We start from the raw sequence: 20,571 nt of genomic DNA, 5'->3' as shown, positions 1-20,571 counted from the left end.
GGGCGTTCACAACAGTCGGCGTACAGCAACTTCAGTTGATCAGGCACAAAAGTTGTAAGTCTCTATATGTCTCTATGTAATCTTTTAGTTTTTAAAAGATTGCAACAATCAGGATAAGCACAAATAATTACCATTTTGAGTAGCCGTCATACCCACAATCTCTCTGTGTAAACAATAACAATACACGTGACAGATCGCTTTCGCGAGGTAAAAAATTATATAAATACTGTTCAGTTTCTTGCACAGACCAATTGTTTAGTGTGTTAAGACCTCAATGTATGGTCATGAGCCTCAGGGTTTAATCTGGTTTTGTCTGTGTATATTTTTTTTGACTCTCAAAGCCATGGGTCTCATTGACTGCCATTATATGACTGGCAGACTGCAACAGTTTGAGTTAAAACAAATCTTCATTTGAGTTCTTCTGAAGAAACAAAGTCACCTAAATGGATGCCCTGAGGGTAAGCTGAACTATCCCTTTAATGCTTCAGTATAATATAAACACTGTTTGGTCCAACTTTGTGGGAACAGTTTGGGGAAGACCCTTTTTTATTCCAGCATGACTGTGCCTCAAAATCAGTGCACAAAGCCAGGTCTTTATAAAGAGTTTGGATGTGGAAGAACTTGACTAACCCACACAGAGCCTTGACCTCTGACCTCACACCTCTAGAAACAGACTTTGCATTGGGAGTGTCTATTATGACTTCAAATGCTGTCTAATTAGGCTTAGAGCTTTTCTCTTGCACTGTATTGACGCTGAGGCAGATATAATTTAGGCTTGTTTGTCCAAACTGCAGGCGTTATCAGAGGGACACATAGTTTCCGAGCCTCTCCATTAAACCCCCTGAGGACTGCTGAAATTTTCCCATGAGAATGATGATGGTTAACACACACTGGAGTGAGAGCATATGGGACGCCCATCACTTCAGCTGCCTGGAAAATTATTCCATGTGTGGTTAGTATGCAGACCCCCTCCACATGAACTGCTTTTCCCCTTACTGTACGCTATATGGCACACACAATGCACTTCTAACTTACTGATAACACACTGGTTACATCACATCACCTTGTATATAAAAAATTGCATAATGCATACTGAAAAAAAAACCCAGATACCCAGGTTAAGCATGTGTACAGAATGGAAGAAATGATTCTAATATACAATGACACATAAGTGGATGAAACACTGGAACAATGGCCTTGTAAAAATGAACTTTTATGAGTTCATGTAAATAATGTAAAAGGTATTCGACATGTGACCCTCAGTTGAAAACACAGCTGGGATATATAAAGCTGGAATGGAGGTGCCATGCTCCTGTGGTGCAAACGGGCACATGGAAAACATTTTCTCTGCATACTCACAAAAGAAAAAAATCATTGTTCATCCAGCACTACAGAACAACAAATTAAGGGGTGAATCTCACGAAACCATGAACATTTGACCTCAAAGTGAAAAACAAGGGGAGAAATAATGTATATTTTGCTGAGAGGACAGGAAAATCTTGTTTTTAGAACTTTAGAGATGTGAACTTAATTTAGAATGATAAAAATAAAAATAAAAACCTAAAATGCCAGTTAACCTTCCACTTTGACCCACCGCAGTCTGACCTTACCTTCTTTTGGGGGATTTTCATAATAAATATTTATAAATGTGATTATATGACAATAAATTAATCAGGTGCAGGTAATGTTATTTATTTAACTAAAAGTATTTTTTTTTTGCATTCATTATTTCATTACAAGCACATTTCCTCAAACAAACAAACAAACAAACAAACAATAAATGATAAATAATGTATATTATTAAAAAACAAATATAGTTTTATTATATATTTGTTTGTTTTAAAAACATTATATATAAAACAATTGTTCTAAATTATTATTATTATTACTTACTAAGTAAAAAAAAAAAAAAAAAAAAAAAAAATATATATATATATATATATATATATATATACATATAAAATAATCCAAATTATAATATTATTTTTAATTCAAAATAAATAAATAAATTTTCTAAAAAAAGTATGATTATCTGTTACATTTACATGATTATATTTACATTTATATAAATAATAATAATAATAATAATAATAATTAATAAATAAATATATATAAACAATTATTTAAAAATACATTTTAATAAAAAAAAATTGAATAAAGTTGAACTGTCCACATTTTTATGCTAATTTAATTACAATAGGAGTTACAAAAAAAACAAAAAAAACTTGAAAGTAAACATTGGGAAGCATTACAGTAACTAAAATATTTAATGAGAAAAATATGCTTAAAAAAATCTTTATTATCTGAAAAAAAAGTGCTACAATTATGCAAAATATAATATTTCTGTTTTCCTCGTGATTATGTGGTGAAATGTGACCTGCACATGATCTTGACAGGTTTTGTGTGAAGAACAAAAAAAGACTTGTTATTAGAGAAAGAACAAAGCATTCATCAAATGCTTATGTAGAAATCAGGCCAAGACACACACACTCTCCTAACACTTCACCAAAAATTAAACTGCCTGGAAATCTTTCCACTGTGCAAAAATACACCGGGTATTTAGCAGGACATCCATTTCATTTGGAAGAGCAACAGAACTCAATCCTTTTGGCCTTGACATGTACAGTAATATTTCCATGGCTTTATACGTCCTCTCTGCTGCTATCTGTCGACATAAATGCCGGGAATAACTGATATGCCCTTAGGTTTTACTCACTAAGTGAGCAGGTGGGTCATGTCAAGGGTAAGTGTAGGGAGAGCCAAGAAAATCCTTCACTCCTGCTAGTCATTCCCAGAATTCCAAGCCGTTTCAAGCAGTCACCTTATCAGGCTGAAAACGGGGCGCTCCTGTCAAGGTCCCGAATGCACTATGCACCCGGGAAGCGCTGGAGGATTGGTATTAGTTCCTTTTATGGAGTTGTAATGTGAGTTATGGATGCTGCTGGAGGGAATATGGCTTCCATCACCTCAAAACCAGTTCAAGAACACTGTATGATCTGACACAAAGTCAGACCAAGCACAAAAATAAAGTATTTTAAGAAGATGACCTTCTGTTTTTACAACATTCAGTCATTTTGAAAGGCATCAGATCATATCCGTATGGGTTTAGTTATCTACAATGCATTTATCAAGACTGACAGGAGACTAAAATAATTTCAGCTTCCGCTGTTGGAAGATATTAGATGTTTGATTACATTTCTACTAGGAAAAATACAGGAACGACAACAACAAAAGAGGTTAGGGGAGTTTCCTTATGCTAAGGGATGGACTTCCAGCTGTCAAATATGTTGAATAATGTATTTAAGTATTCCATTCCATTCAGATATTATCTGAAAAAAATAACAAAATTATATACATTATGCAGCTATAAAAAATTAAAAACAACAGTAATATACACTGTTGTCATGTGATAACAAGTGTAATCTAAAGATCTAAATGAGAAAGAGTTATTTTTTATACAAAATGTTAGTAAAATTAACCCTTGGTTCTCTGATGAATATTAAGTAAAGATGAACGTAAAAAAAATAAAATAAAACAAGTATTTTCTGCTCATCAAGGCTGTTTATTTGATTGAAAATACAGATAATATTTTGAAATATTATTGCAATTTAAAATAGTGGTTTTCTAATATACTTTAAAATGTAATTTATTTCTGTGATGCAAAGCTGAATTTTCAGCATTATCTTTCAGAAATCAATTCAATATGCTGATTTATCATCAATGTTGGAAACAGTTGTGCTTTTAAGTTTTTATTCATCAAAGAATCCTAAAAAAAAAATATCACAGGTTACAAATAATATTAATCAGCGCAGCTGTTTCCAACATTGATAATAAATCATCATATTAGAATGATTTCTGAAGGATCATGTGATGATGAAGACTGGAGTAATGATGCTGAAAATTCAGCTTTCCATCACAGAAATAAATGATATTTTGAAGTATATTAAAATAGAAATCTGTTATTTAAATCTTAAAAATGTTTCTGTATTTTTAAATAAAATAAATAGAACTTTGATGAGCATAAGAGATGTCTTTAAAAAGATTAAAAATGTTTAAATCTGGAACATAAAAAATGAAAGAAAAAAATCAATGTACAATACATTTTTAGCAAATCCTTATTGTTGAGCCTTGTAATATAATCTAAAATATCAATACATAAACTGAGCTGTCAGATTAAACTGCATGTTTGCTATTTACCACCAGAGACTCTGTTATCTTTATCTCTTTGTGTGATCCTGCTGAAGCAGCTCTGTGAACGTCAGCTCATCCTGAACGCTCAGGACGACAGCGACAGATGCTTCCTGCGTCTGATGAGATCAGGCCTCATAAAACTGTTTCACTGTTACAGTGCAGTTATTCTGGGTCTATTGTTCTGATCGCTGCAGCCTGGATACAATCTCTGTATCTACTGCGCGTGGGCTGAGAGACCGCTATACGTGTATATGTTTGAGCCTCTGCACCGAAGGTAGTCCACCACTGCGCTCCAATAAAAACACACATACAATTCCAACAACAACCTGGGTGTGGATGAGATTGAGTGAGTCACTAGAGTGACCGTTGTTTAACATTCACTGGAGAGAAGTCAGGTGTTAAAGACCAGACACATAACAGCATGTCATCGGACCATACAAATAAGACCCTCCGAAATCATGCTTTAGGGAATCGAACATCAAACGTAACAGTGCAACGTGTGCTTGACGAAATGCACATGCATATGAAGCAATTCTCACAAAGACAACGGTTTCCGGTGCACAACCAAACCCTTTCTCCCATTTATATGTAAAAAAAAATGTTTTACTATATATTATAATACTTATATGTGACCCTGAACCACAAAACCTGTTGTAAACAGCATGGGTATATATGTAGCAAACACTATATAACACTATATATGTAGTTAAACACTTTCAATTATAATTATAATATTCATAATATAAAAAACAATTATAAATATATTACACAAAATATATTTTAAAAAATTTAAAAAGTTATAATAGTGTATAAAAAAATATAAAATATATATAATTTTGTATTATATATTAGGATATTGGCATTACAAAATAAAATAAATATAAAATATATTGATATTAAATTGTGTATATCTGATGAATGATCTGTATGATCTGATGAATATATAAAATATAATAAAAATCTATATAATATATATATATATATATTTACATATTATATATTATTAATATATTGATATTATACTATAATTATAATTTTAAAACCATTTTAGACACATAAATATAATATGAAAAATGTAAAATATTTAATATAAATATTAAATTATACTGATGTAACTGCAATTTTGTATATTAGATCTGATGTCATATTATTTAAAAAAAAGTATGTATATATATATATATATATATATATATATATATAATATATCAAATATATATTTTATTATATATATATTATATTGATATACCATTTGAAAACTATTTCAGACACTCAAATATTATAAATAAATAATATATATTACATTATATTAATGTTAAATTGTGTATATTAGATCTGATGTTATATTATTTTATATACAGTATGTGAATATATAAAAATATAATAAAAAGTTAAAACTAATTAGACACTCAAATATAATAAAATATATTAAATATTATATTAATATTGATATTAAATCATTTAAAAACTTTTAGACACCTAAATATAATAAAATAAATATTAAATATTACATTAATATTAAATGTATATTAGATCTGATTATTATGTCATATTTTTGCATATATATGAATACATATTCATATTCATGAATACACACACACACACACACACACACACACACACACACACACACACACATATATATGTATGTATATATAAAGATACAAAGATATCGATATTATACAATTTTAAAACTATTTTAGACACTCAAATATAATTAAATAAATATTAAATATTACAGTATATTTAATTATTAATACACTTTGTATATAGATCTAAATATGATGTCATATTATTATATATATATATATATATATATATGTGATAATTGTCAGAGGTACCTCGTATTGACTCATATCTCCATAACAAGTTTGTATAAATAGCTTAACATCATTTATTACATGCATTTACTTCCCAAATATAATATAACACATATAAAGCTTGGGTTTTTTGTAAGTATAACTGTAATACTTACATAAAAAGCTGTCTAATTTCCCTGGATTGCATGCTGTCTACTTTCCCTGTATTCAGCAAGCAACTAAACAGACGCTTGGCTACTTCACATGAAGTTTTCTGCCATTTTGACTGTTTCCGAGCTCTTTCCACGACATTTATTGTCGGTGCTGTGGGTTTCCTGCATTTTAATATTTTTCCGTCACCGTGTTTTATAAATAGGTGCTGGAGTCGTGAGCGTGTTTAATGGGAGACAGCTGGATATGATTACCTTCCTGCCGTGCGGATTCATTGTATCAGCTTTCTTGGCCGGGCGTAAATGAAGCCCGTGGAATGGCATTGGAGGAATTGCGGCGTTATGTTATATGTGGCAACACAAAGCCGGTAGTGTGGCAAACGGCCTAGTCCTCTCCTCTCACTGGGTCAGAGCTATGAATACCACCAAATCAGCGCTGCGGGATCTGACACAGTATGTGTGTGTATAAGAAATAGTATCAGTGTTGTGTGACACATAACTCTGTTCATAAACGTAGTAGGCAGCCTAGGACACGGCTCCTGACGGATAAAACATGGATAATTCACCCAAAAATGAAAATTCTGTCATTCACTACTCACCATCACGTCTCTCCAAACCTATAAGACCTTTGTTCATCTTCAGAACACAATTTAGGATATTTCAGATGAAATCCGAGAGCTTTCTGACACTGCATAGACAGCAATGCAACTACCACGTTTAAGTCCCAGAAAGGCAAGAACATAGTTTAGTGCACAAAGAAAAGTAATTAATGACAGAATTTTTATTTTTAGGTGAACTATCACTTTAAATTACTGCCTTCTAAGTTGCCTAATTCAGGCCAAATTAAAGGTCCCATATTGTCAAAATCGAAATTTCCTGGCTTTTTTCATGATAACTGAGGTCTAGGGGCTATGTAACTACCATATGAGTTTCAAAACAGTCAATCCACAGTAAACTGCACACAGCCTGCTTAAAGTAGCTGTTCATTTTCACGAGCCGCTGTGACTTCCGCAAAGATGTGACATCCGATCTACTCAGTCACCGCCTTCAGTCACCACCCCGAACACCAATCACGTCCCACCCTCCTTTTGTCAAACCCAGACAACATCGTGTCCATAACATTGCTAAGCAACAACAACATGAAAACAAGTCGACCCTGTTCAGTCGATAGATGTCGAAACTACATCATTGCACAGGCTTCAGAACAACGTGAATATAAGAGACCACAGGCACGTCAACTTCAGCCTCTTTCACACAGCGATTCCGGTAAATACATGGATAATGTGTCCCATGATTTGTTTCGGAGTTGTTTAATTTGGTTCATTCACAGTTGTTTTCCGGAATCTGTGCGTGCTTTACACACAACCCATAAGACATGTGACGTTTGGATGTGAGATGTAATGCGACGCGTACGATTCACTAAACTGAAACTAACCTGAACAAACTGTGCTTCAGTGCTGATAGTGAGGAGCTGGCTCTGCCCGATCGCCGCTTCATTCCACTTTGCACATATTTTTTCGTCGTGAAGAGTCGCATGATAACGTGCATCATCACTATAACACTGCCTTTATGGTTCTGGCTTTTGTTCACACAGCGCTCGTTCCCGTAATTTTCCAGAATCAGCGCGCATTGTGAAAGGGGCTTTACTGAAGCAACAGTTATGTAGCTTACTGCATTCGGTGTTTGAAAAAGAAAAAACATTAATGATCATTCTGAAATATCCTGTTGAGTATCAGCAGGCTAGGCTCTCTCTATGGCTCTGGGTTCGGCTACAACGATACATAACCGTAGTTAACTGTGATTGGCCTGGCTGTGCGTCACTCAGAAAACAACAGGCCAATCAGAAGAGAGGCTCATGAATATTAATTAGATGGGCCAAAATCGACCTGTTTTTGACAGAGCTCCTAAAAAAGGAGCTGTAAAAATATATTGAGATGGATTTTGGCACTTATACCGCAAATATAGAAACTGCTAGAAACTGCATTTTGGAAGTTTAAATTCAGGGCACCACTTGAAATATTTCCTTAAAAAACAATTTCTTTACGACTGAAGAAAGAAAGACATGAACATCTTGGATGACAAGGGGATGAGTACATTAACTTTGAATTTTTGTTCTGAAAATGAACTTCTCTTACTGAGCCCAAACTTGGTAGTGCATATCGCTAAAAGATATTGATAAAATGGGACATTTCTATTAAAATATGTGCGTGTGCTATGTATATTTAATGCGTTAAGAATGTGAATCAAGCAGTCGCTTTGTTTAAAGAGCTCTTAATCAATTGCTCAGGATGTTGCCTTAGAAGACAGCTGCCTATGTAGGCAGCAGATAGCTAGACAGTTTGGTCTGGACCACAACTTTGCAAGCAGTTTATGTAACTCAGCACAGCACAGACTAAACTCCTGAGTGTTGAGAGCTTAACTGTGTCAGAGTTGTATACTGAGCAGGAGAGGAACACTTTCAAATGGGCTGCGTTTGATATGCTATTGATTACAATCCTCACTGGCTCCCTCAGCACACGTCACATCGCTGGCTTTGGAAGTGGACTACATACATCAGCAAAGCCTGTAGGATTTGAGGTGTTTACATAAACATAGTAAACAGATCTATCAGAGACAAATCACAAAACAACCACACAGCTACAGAAATCTGACCGTCTTTAGCTTCTCCACTACAAATCCTAAATCTCACGAGGGACTGTAACTAATGGGTTTGGTATCGCTGAGCAAGTGATATCTATGGCACATGTACAGTATGCATGAGCTATAACCTCTGATCAGCACACAAGATGATGCGATGTACACTGCCCTCCAAAGTATATCATTGTGGACGATATCAGCATAGTGTGAATCATCTTTGGGCAGTCCTTCAGGTGGCTTGGAGTAATATATCAAGTCAATGTTTGAATAAACTGACAGCTCGGATGCACAGATTATGCAGAGCTGTAGTAGATCCTAATGGTGGATATTTTGATGAATCAAAAGTTTTTTCTATGTATAAACTGTTTATGCAATAACATATGTTTTCGCAGTTTGTGTTGTCCCGTATCAGTGCAAAATGATCACAAACTAAAATGGATTCATGCCAATATTGTCCAAAACCCCACTTTTCTGGGGAGTTTCCAAACATTTGGAAAAAATTGTAACTGCATAATGTGTAAATGCAATATGAGGTTGACAACTATCTGACAGTCATCATATATAAAATAATATGACATAATAATCAGATTTACTTAATATTTAGATTTTTTGCACCCTTAGAATCCAGGTTTTCAAATAGTTGTAACTTGGTCAAATATTGTCATATCCTAATAAACCATACATCAATGGAAAGCTTATTTATTCAGAAAATGTATAAATCTCAATAAAAAAAATACTTTATTAAATAAAAAAAATACAGTGAAAACAGTAATATTGTGAAATATTACTGTGTTATACCAAGTTATATAATGAATATAGAACTGAGAACTGAGTTTTTGTGTTTTTAGTTATAATTTCCATATACTTGCATTTTGGTATTTTTATTGTACATTATGTATATCATAAAAATATAATATAATATAAAAAATATAATAATATTATTATATAATTGAGATTGTTTAAATATATAGCAGTAATGTTTTAAAAATTGTTATTACAATTCAAATTCACGGTTTTCTATTTTAATTTATGTTATGTAATTTATTCAGGTGATGCAAAGCATATTTTCATATAATATAATATAATATAATATTATTATATATTCGAGTGTTTAAACTAGTTTTAAAATGCATGCAAAATATATTATATTATGTATATTCTAAAATAATACAAATACATAATAGAATATATCATATATTACACAAATACAAAATACTCTTTATAAAGCTGAGTCTACAATGACTTTTGTGTATATAGGCATTCAAACCAATTTATAGCTATGGGATTCAGGGTGACCCACATCTACTGGAACTGTCCAGAAAACACTCTGCCATTTCCGTCCGACTAGAGAAAACAGTGTGTGTGGCCATCACAATAACACAGGAAATAGATTTGTCCCTTGCATCTGGTTCTGCTCATTTGAGTGTTGAAGCCTCTAATGCCTCATCCTTCAGCATGGACATTTAAACCTCGCTTCAACACTCATCCCTGTACATGCAATACGGAAAATCCACCCAAGCAGTTTTCGACCCCTTGTGCATGGAGTGCCAAAAAGAAAAAACAAAAACATGAATCACGGATTGTGAAATAGACATAAGATGATGAAGTGAATGGTTTAGCATGAGGGTGGCAATGGCAAAGCCAAGAATCCAGCCGAATCTTCTACTCAACTCAAAACTAAAACTAAAAGTTTTTCCCAACAACATCACCCACAAACTCAGACATCCATCATGATCAGAAAACGTTGAAAAAACGTTTGCTCGCTTGCTCTCAGGTGCTGGTGCACCACATATGCAGTTTATCTAGCTAAAAATAAGCAAAGAAAGAACATCTGGCAGTCTGGTATGATATTCCATAACCTGTGCCAATAAAAACATGTTTAAAATGATCAACACGAATCCCTTACGTAATGCCTACTATTCCAGCAGGGGGAAATTATAAGTAGACTCTTTACTAGATTTCGAGAAGTCCTTGTAGATGCTTGTTTAATTTGGCTCGATGCAGGGGTTTTACAAAGTTTTCTAACCTCAGTGTGCACAGGAAAAGTTGTGTCAAACCAACCACAACAAGCTTTGGAAAAGCAGAATGTGTTCAATAATATCAGCTGATTAAATCACATCTAATTCTGGATTGTGCTGCAATGTACCTCCCTAAACAGGAAGTGCTGCAGGCCATCTCACTGACTGTGTCTGTTTGGAGATATAACAGAATAAAGATAAACACAACTCTATTATACAGTTCAACAGATATCTTGGCAACTTTTAAGCTAGTTTTAGTCTCATGGACTGATATCATTTCTATTGTATCAAATATATAGTTGAGGTCAAAAGTTTACAGACACTTTGCAGAATATGCAAAACATTAATTATTTTACTAAAATACAAGGGATCGTACAAAATACATGTTATTTTTTATTTAATACTGACCTGAGTAAATTATTTCACATAGAAGCGTTTACATATAGTCCACAAGAGAAAATTGACCATGTTCAAAAGTTTACATACACTTGATTCTTAATACTGTGTTGTTACCTGAATGATCCACAGCTGTGTTTTTGTTTAGTGATAGTTGTTCATGAGTCCCTTGTTTGTCCTAAATAGTTAAACTGTCTGCTGTTATTCAGAAAAATCCTTCAGGTCTGACAAATTCTTTGGTTTTTCAGCTTTTTTGTGTATTTGATTTTGGCTTCTGGGAAACATGTAAGTATTTTCTGTAGCTTCTGAGGGGCAGTTCTTAAAAAAAAAACCAAAAAAAAAAAAAGATATTTAGGCAAAATAAGAAAAATCAACACATCTTCATTCTGTTCAAAAGTTTTCACCCCCGGCTGTTCATGCATCGTTTTTCTTTCTGAGGCATTAGTGAGCATTTGAACCTTCTGTAATAGTTGCATATGAGTCCCTCAGTTGTCCTCGGTGTGAAAACATAAATCTCAAAACTATACAGTCATTGTTGGAAAGGTTTCAAATACACAAAAATGCTGAAAAACCAAAGAATTTGCGGGACCTGAAGGCTTTTTCTGAAGAACAGTGAGCAGTTTAACTGTTCAGGACAAACAAGGGACTCATGAACAACTACCACTAAACAAAAAACAGCTGTGGATCATTCAGGTAACAACACAGTATTAAGAATCAAGTATATGTAAACTTTTGAACAGGGTAATTTTTACATAAATTCAACATAAATTCAACTATTATTTTCTCTTGTGGACAATATGTGAAAATCTTTTATGTGAAATATCTTATTCAGGACAGTAGTAAATAAAAAATATCACGCATTTTTAAGGATCCCTCTTATTTTGGTAAATAATAACATTTTGCACATTCTGCAAGCTGTATGTAAACCTTTGACCTTAATTGTATTTAATATATATATTTTAATATTTATGGATATTATGTACCATGAGTGGTGCGTTGAAATGGTAACAGGTTAATTAATATATTACAATATATACAAAATATATATATTTATATACAGTATAACTATATACAAAAATACAAAAATAAATGTTAATAAACCAATTAAAAACTATTTTACACTCTCTTAACAGACTTTTATAGTAGTTGTTATGCTAAGTAAGAAACTATTCAAATAATATTCAATGCAAATATTTCAGATATTCGCCACCCAAACAGCACATAAAAACAGAACAAACTGTGATTGGACACTTTATATCTCTGTCAGAAATATTCATACAAACTAATCCAAAGGCCCCGGTCATGCAGTGACAAATAAGACTTTAATAACGATTTTAAAGGTGCCATAGAATGGAAAACTGAATTTACCTTGGCATAGTTAAATAACAACAGTTCAGTACATGGACATGACATACCATGAGTCTCAAACACCATTGTTTCCTCCTTCTTATATAAATCTAGTATTTGCAAAAGACCACTGAAAAATAGGTCAATTCCAACATAACACCGACTGTTACAAAACTTTCCCGGGATCGTTAATAGTTACGCCTCCAACATTTGCATCGGTCCAATCATCGGTAACGTCAGCACATCAGTAAAACAAGGCAAGCCAATGAAGGGACACGGTTAGCTTAATGCTAGCGCTAGCCTGTTACATTGCTATACATAGGATTTCACTTACCACATAAACAGAGAGATGAGTGCGCTGATGATGGTGAATGATGGAGAAATAACTGCCTGATGATGGCGAATGATTTACAGATCTGGAGTATCACTGACCAGCAGCTCAACTTGTGTGGTAAGTACTTGTGTCTCTGCATTGTAACTTTACACAGAGCACATGGATCACAGTAATCAGACTAAACTGTCTGCGATTCAAAACGGCAGATTCAACAAACCGCATATTAAAAGTGGCTAGAGCTCCTAATTAAATATATATTTTTATCCATATGTGAGCTATTGAGCTCTGTGAAACAGCCAATCAGAGCAGAGCTCATTAATATTCATGAAGCTTCCAAATAAGGCAAAAACAGAGCCTTTCATTCTAGGGGCAAATCCTAAGGTTGTAAATGGACCTGTAAAACCATTTCTGGAGATTTTTTGCCCTTTCCTATGCCACATACCTTCTATGTAGATATCAGAGAACAATTTTAAATATTCTCTCAATGCATTCTATGGCACCTTTAAAGTCAATCAAATGCCAAATCTCATTTCTCATTTCAGCCAATAGAAATATCACATTCACTGGCCTAAACTAGCCCTAAATCAGCAGGTATTTACTTTACTCAGAAACCAAGGTTAACAAAATAAAACAGTGCATGCAGAGCTCTCTTAAATCAAGACAAAGGTCCATGCAAACGTTCTCCTGCAATGTCTGCGTGACTAAATATAGTGAACTACAGTGAGTCTGAATGTGTTCAACTCAATGTCACTGGGGGACCAGAGAAAGAGCTCCAGTTGACACAACAGCAGCTCCGGGACCGCTGTGACGTTACTATAGAGCGAGTGAAGGTTCCCTCTGGAGAGCCAGCTGCTTTCCATTAGCATACCTCAGCTAGTGAGTGGGGGTCCGGCTTCATGCGGGGAGACGCTAACACCCGGATAAATGAGAGGATAGCCGTGCAGACCGGCCCTCGGGACTGCAGCCAAATCACGGTTGATGACGGGGGATTTGTGCTGCTTTGAGCTCGCCGACTGAACAAACACACTCGTGTTTTGGAACATATTTGAGTGCTGTTTGACAAACCCATACAAGGTTTACCCTTTATAACTTGCTGGTATGGGAATCCGTAATAGTGTGGAAGCCCATTTCTGCCGTGGGATAAAATAAAAATGCTAATTGTGACTTTTTCCAGACTTTTTTTCTCTAAATTCTGAGTTTACATCTCACAACTTTGGAACAAAATTGAATTTTGGAATAAAATGGAATAAAAAAAATAAAAAAGGTATTTGTGTGATATCTGTTTATATCAGTTTATATTTCACAGTTCAGACTTTTCTTCACAGAATTGTTAACTCTCAGAGTTTATATCATGCAATTCAGCTTTTTTAAAATAAAAAAAATTATAGTAATAATTGTGAGATTCTATCATGCAATTCTAACCTTTTAATAAAAAAAATAAAAATAAATAAAAGTTAATTTATTTTTATCCACGGTGAAAACATGCTTCCATAATTCATCATGCATTTTTGAAAATAAAATAAAATAAAATAAAATAAAATAAAATAAAATAAAATAAAATAAAATAAAATAAAATAAAATAAAATAAAATAATTGTAACTTTTTGAGATTTTTATCCCCCTCACAATTCAGGCATTTATTCCTTGCGGTTCTCTGAAGGAAAGTCAGAATTGTGAGATAAAAAGTCACAATTACATTTTGTAAATTATAAGTTAATTAATATTTATCCGTAGTGGAAACATGCTTTCATATTTTATCATGCATTTCTATATATATATATATATATACACAGTACAGACCAAAAGTTTGGCACACCTTCTCATTCAAATGAATGGGAAGGTGTGTCCAAACTTTTGGTCTGTACTGTATATTTTTCAGTTTATTAAAGTTTTTACTCTACATTTGTGCAGTTTTCAGTGGGTTAGTGATATTTTTTAAATATATATAAATTAATAAATAAATATTTTTTAAAATGGGTTTTTATACAAAAACTGCTTTTTTATGTAAAATTCACTTTATAAAAGACCCACATTTCTAACTTTAATTCATGGGGATAACATGGATAATTTCACATGGTTTAGTGTAAGATTTTTGCCCATCTTTTGGAAAATCCAGTTTTAAAAGTAAAAAAAACAACTACAAATAACTTTTACCAGTAGGTGGCTGCAGAGCTCCACTATTTGCTATTTGACCACCTGAAAGATATTTTTCACAAGTTTTTTCAGTTGAATTCATATCTATATATCTATATATATATATATCTATATATATCTATATCTATATCTATATATATATATATATATATATATATATATATATATATATATAAACCCAGTTATTTTAAATTACAACAATTCACAATATTACTATTTTTACTAAATTTTTTGATCAAATAAATGCAGCCTTGCTGAGAGAAAGATACTTTGTTCTGTCTCAGGTCTTGAAAAAAACATCTTCCAGACGCCAAACGTGAATGCTAGCATATCTATCTGACAATATCCATAATAAAACCGCAGTAAAGCCATGCCTGACATGATCAGTTTAAACAATCTTAAAACACGTCACAGGCGCAGATACTTTTCTTACACAAACTTTAAACAGCAGCCCTGCTAATGCAAACACTTCTCACAAACGCACAAAGAATACTGTGCAATAAAAGTACATCTCACTTACAAACGGCTGACAGGTTAACTCAAAGCTGCGCTAACAAGGTCAATTAACTTCAGACGAAGCTGAAAGTGTTTGCTATGATTGTACAATTTCTATGCATACTGTGTACTTAGGAATATAATTGAATTCATACTATAATTAGCAGTGCAAATTCAATACTGGATTAGATTTACATGCTCTGTAGAAAACGTGAGAGGTGAGCGAACTAAAAAAAGTAGTCAATACCAGATAAGATCTCCACATGGAGCTAATAAAGACTCAACCTGGATGGAAACACTTGTAAACCCTTCTTTGCGGGACATTCAGACTGTAATTTGAGGTACAGCAGTTCCCCCACTGACAGACAGGATTCATGTCAAGTCTACCGAGACAAGTGTGGCCTTCCAGATAAACGAGTGTCTTTACTTCAGACGAAGGCTGTTTATGCTGCTTGATCCATTAAGGATCACCCAGTGAGATCTGCCTGCCCACCCAGAACACAACCACAACCTTTTGACAACATTAAGTTCATATTCTCACACATTAACCAGCCATTAAAACAAATAAACCTGTGTTTGTGATTCCCTGGTCCAAAACAGTTGCTTTAAAACACTTAAATGTCAAATAGACAATGGCGACTCATTAGAGCATCAGTGAAAAAGCCTGAGAAAGAGATTGCATCAAATGTACAATGACAGATGAGGACGCAAATCTGCAGTGACTACAAACCAGATGAAATATTAAGATGCAGTACGTCTCCACTTTGCTACAGCATAGATACTTTCAAGGGTCATTGTATGAAAATGTAACTTTTCAAAATTGAAATTGTTATTTTTAAAGGCTTTTGCTCATATAATTTTTTACATGTTTTTGAATTCATAAATAAAGAAAATAAATAAAAAATTAATTAATTTAAAAAAGATTATAAGATTAAAGTCGTAATATTTCGAGAATAAAGTCAAAATTACGAGAATAAAGTCAGTGTTTTGAAAATAAAGTCACAATGTTTTGAGAATAAAGTCAGTGTTTTTTTAGAATAAAGCAAAAATATTTAGAATAAAGTTAAAATATGTCGAGAATAAAAACTTCAACTTCATTCTTGAAAATTCGACTTTATTCTCGAAACATTTCAACTTTATTCCTCGAAATTTACGACTTTATTCTAGTTTATTCTTTTTTACTTTATTCTCAAAATATTTCTATTTTATTTTTGAAATTTCAACTCTCAAAATATTTTGACTTTATTTGCAAAATATTTCAACTTTAGTTTAAAATTTCGACTTTATTCTTAAAATTTTGACTTTATTTTGTCATTTCTACTTTATTTAAAACATATTTTAACTGTTCTCAAAATATTTCAACTTTATTCTCAAAATATTTTGACTTTATTCTCAAAATTTTGACTATTCTTAAAATATTTTGACTTTATTTTTGTAATTTCGACTTTATTTCTGTAATATCGACTTTATTTTTAAAATATTTTGACTTTATTCTCAAAATTTTGACTTTATTTTGTAATTTCTACTTTATTTAAAAATATTTTAACTGTTCTCAAAATATTTCAACTTTATTATCAAAATATTTCAACTTTATTCTCAAAATTTTGACTTTATTCTTAAAATATTTTGACTTTATTCTCAAAATTACGACTTTATTCTTAAAATATTTTGACTTTATTCTCAAAATATTTCAACTTTATTCTCAAAATAATTTGACTTTATTCTCGTAATTTCGACGTTATATTAAAAATATTTTGACTTTATTTTCAAAATATTTCAACTTAGTTTTAAAATTTCAACTTTATTCTCAAAATTTTTTGACTTTATTCTTGTGATTTCGACGTTATTCTCAAAATATTTCGACTTTATTCTCAAAATATTAGAACTTTAATCTCATAATTATAGATTTTTTTATTTTTAATGTGCCATTAAAATGCCACTGAAGACAGACATAAAGAAAGAAAAAATGAAAAAATTGTGATATATATATGGTATATAATACGTATGTTTAGCTATTATTGACAATTTAAAAAAATATGTAAAATCACCATTTTTAAATATTAATTCATATTAATTTTATACTTTAAACAAATATAGTATGTAAACGCTGTATATATTTAAATACAGTTCTACATTAAAACACACAAAGTAAAACCATTAACCATTCACTTTTAAAGTCATTTTTTACGCACATGTTAATGAAGGAAGACAAAAGGCACACCATTTTGTAGATTGACCCTCATCAGTGTTACAGCTACAAAAGCAAACCATGTGTGAATATAATTGATTAAATGCAAGAAGACTTGGTCAGCAACCCAGCACTCTACTGTCATGTTGTTAGTTAATGAATATTTGCATCATGAGCTGTTCCACATAAAGCAAAAAACAGGAGCGTAGTATGGGGCAAACCCTTCCTGTAAGAAGCTCCCCTACGGAGAAGTGGCCTGCAGAGGCTCATAAAGCAGCGCCAGTGAAATTTACAGGCTCTGTGTGGGCCTCCTTGTTAGAGCTGGAGCTCCACGTTGCCCTGAGGATACTGACGCTGACCGAAGCAGACTGTTACCAGCAGACAGACAACAAGAGCCCGACTGTCTCTCGGCAGAGTCGCCAAACAAGGTCTCTCATTAAGAGCGCCGCAATTCAAAGGTAGTTGTTTGTCACCTGACGGTGGCTATTTCATTTTGATAGCGAGACTTTATTATAGGTCACTTATTATAGTGAAATTCTCTTTTGAGCTCCCACATGACTTAATCAGAGCTTTAAGCTTGGCACCAAACACATGGATATGTCTGACATCCTTTCAAGGCAAGATATCCGGTGGCTCAAATCAATCATAAGGCTTCAGAGTACAGCGCAAGAGTCATTTTTCAACCAGCAACAACTATTTTGAAGCAATTACAGAAAAACGCACATGGACTTATTTGGTGCATGTTGATGGAGTGAAATACAGTTCAGCAATAAAGTTTGTTTGACCTTCAGTGCAGGTCATGGGAGAGAAAAGATGGCGGGTCAGTCGAGGACAAGTGCAAACAACATCACATGGACCAGCATGAATTCAGATACAGTGCTCACTGATACAGAGACCTCTGTGATAACGGGCCATATTTAAGTCAACATGAAATGGCATTCACAACCCATTTATTTTGGTAATATGACATATTTCCTTATGAAATGGCGTAATTTATGAGAAACAAAGTAGGCTGGGATTGTATTCCATCAGGAATTTAATGTATTTTTATAAAATAAATTTGTATTGAAATTTTAGTACATTAGCCAAATTTTTGTGCATTAACCTGAAAATTAATGAACGAATAAAAAAATAAAATAAATACAATAAAATGATGAATTAACATTAATCTGCATTAAAATGTAAAAAAAGAAAAAAGTGGGTATTACATGCCAAATTTTACATTAACTTTAATCGGAAAAATTGATGAATTAAATTATAATGAAATAAATTAAAATAAATAGCTGCATTAAAATGTTTTAATTTTTTAAAGATTTTTTTTAAGTTTTTTAAAGTGGGTATTCCATGCCATATTTACTACATTAGCATTAATAAGAAAAATTAATATATAAATAAATATAAAAATATAATTAAATTAAATAAAAAACATTTAATGTTTATTGAATGTATTTAATATATAAATAAATATATAAGTAAAATCAAATTCTATTACTGCAAAAACATTAATCTGTGTTACATTTTTTATTTTTTTAAAGATTTTTTATTAAAGTTAGTGTTAAATGCCATTTTTTAACTACATTTGCACTAATCTGAAAAATTAATTCATTAATGATAAAATAAAGTAAAATAATGCATTACTGCACTAAAATGGTTTCATTTTTTAAAGATTTTTAAGTGGGTGTTACATGCCAAATTTGTCTACATTTGCATTCAACTGTAAAATTACTGAATGAATAATAAATACATTTTTAATAAAATAAAATAATAAAATAAATGAAAATAATCTACTACTTATTAACATTAATCTGCATTAAAATGTTTTCATTTTTTAAGATTTTTTAAATTAATAATTAATTATGTATTACTGCATTAACATTAATCTGTGTAAAAAAAAAATTTAAGTGGGTACACTACACTACTACAATACATTAACATTCAGCTGAAAAATGAATGAATGTATAATAAATAAAGTAAAATATAAAATAAAATAATCTATAACTGAATTAACATTAATCTTTAACATTTAAGATTTGTTTTAAGTGGGTGTCAAATATCAAATAAAATAAAATAAAATAAAATAACCTATTGCTGCATTAACATTTATCTGTGTTTAATTGTTTTTTAAGATTTTTGGGTGTTACATGGCTAATTTTATTACATTAGCATTAATCTGAAAAATTCATTAATTAATATTAAAAATAAATTAAATTAAAAAAAGTTCACATTTTTAAAAATATGTTTTAAGTACATGACAAATTTTACTACATTAGCATTTAACTAAAAAAATAATGAATGAATAATAAATAAAATAAAATTTAAAATAAAATAATAATAAAAATAAAAAAAAAGCGGTCAAATGTGGAAACTGGAATCAGCCATAAAATAATGTCATCAGAGTTATTAATATAGCCTATGTAAAGATGGGCTGAGAACTGAACCAACAGTTGTAAACTGGCTCAGAGGAAGACAGGAATCATGTCTCTTTCAGTTTTTCTGCTGATTAAGGGATAATACAAGACTTCTTCACATTTAAAGGACAAATCCCTGAAGCCTGAACATGCACAGCATAAAGTATGGGGATATCTGAGTAAAACTCACCCTCACGTAAGCCGTGTACTGATGGCACTGCTGTCGGTTGATCTCCAGGCTGAAACGCTGACTTACAGCACCTGTCTGCTCTCCACCGTTTCCAAAATACACCCGCGGCGGCAGACCCTTGTGTCTCTTATCTGAGTCTGCGGTTAGATTGTACAGCAACTCTGAGGAGAAAAATAGACACCCACATTTCAGTAAGACAACAATGTGTAAACATCTCTCAAACATGCTTGTTTCTCAACACTCGCTAT

At 32.2% G+C, this 20,571-nt stretch overlaps 1 protein-coding gene across 1 annotated transcript in view; it reads right to left on the bottom strand.

The window, feature by feature from the left end:
• Window positions 1-20,571, bottom strand: part of LOC141325158 (integrin alpha-9-like) — an 82,343-nt gene that overhangs the window by 56,125 nt on the left and 5,647 nt on the right. The window contains exon 4 of the mRNA XM_073833656.1: window positions 20,324-20,484. Within this exon, the coding sequence (XP_073689757.1) occupies window positions 20,324-20,484 (161 nt within the window). The remainder of the gene's footprint in view (window positions 1-20,323; window positions 20,485-20,571) is intronic.

This window comes from Garra rufa, chromosome 2, assembly GCF_049309525.1.
Source record: "Garra rufa chromosome 2, GarRuf1.0, whole genome shotgun sequence".
Lineage (NCBI taxonomy): Eukaryota > Metazoa > Chordata > Actinopteri > Cypriniformes > Cyprinidae > Garra > Garra rufa.
Note: the sequence above shows the minus strand (reverse complement) of the source record. Positions and strands in the feature narration are given on the sequence as shown.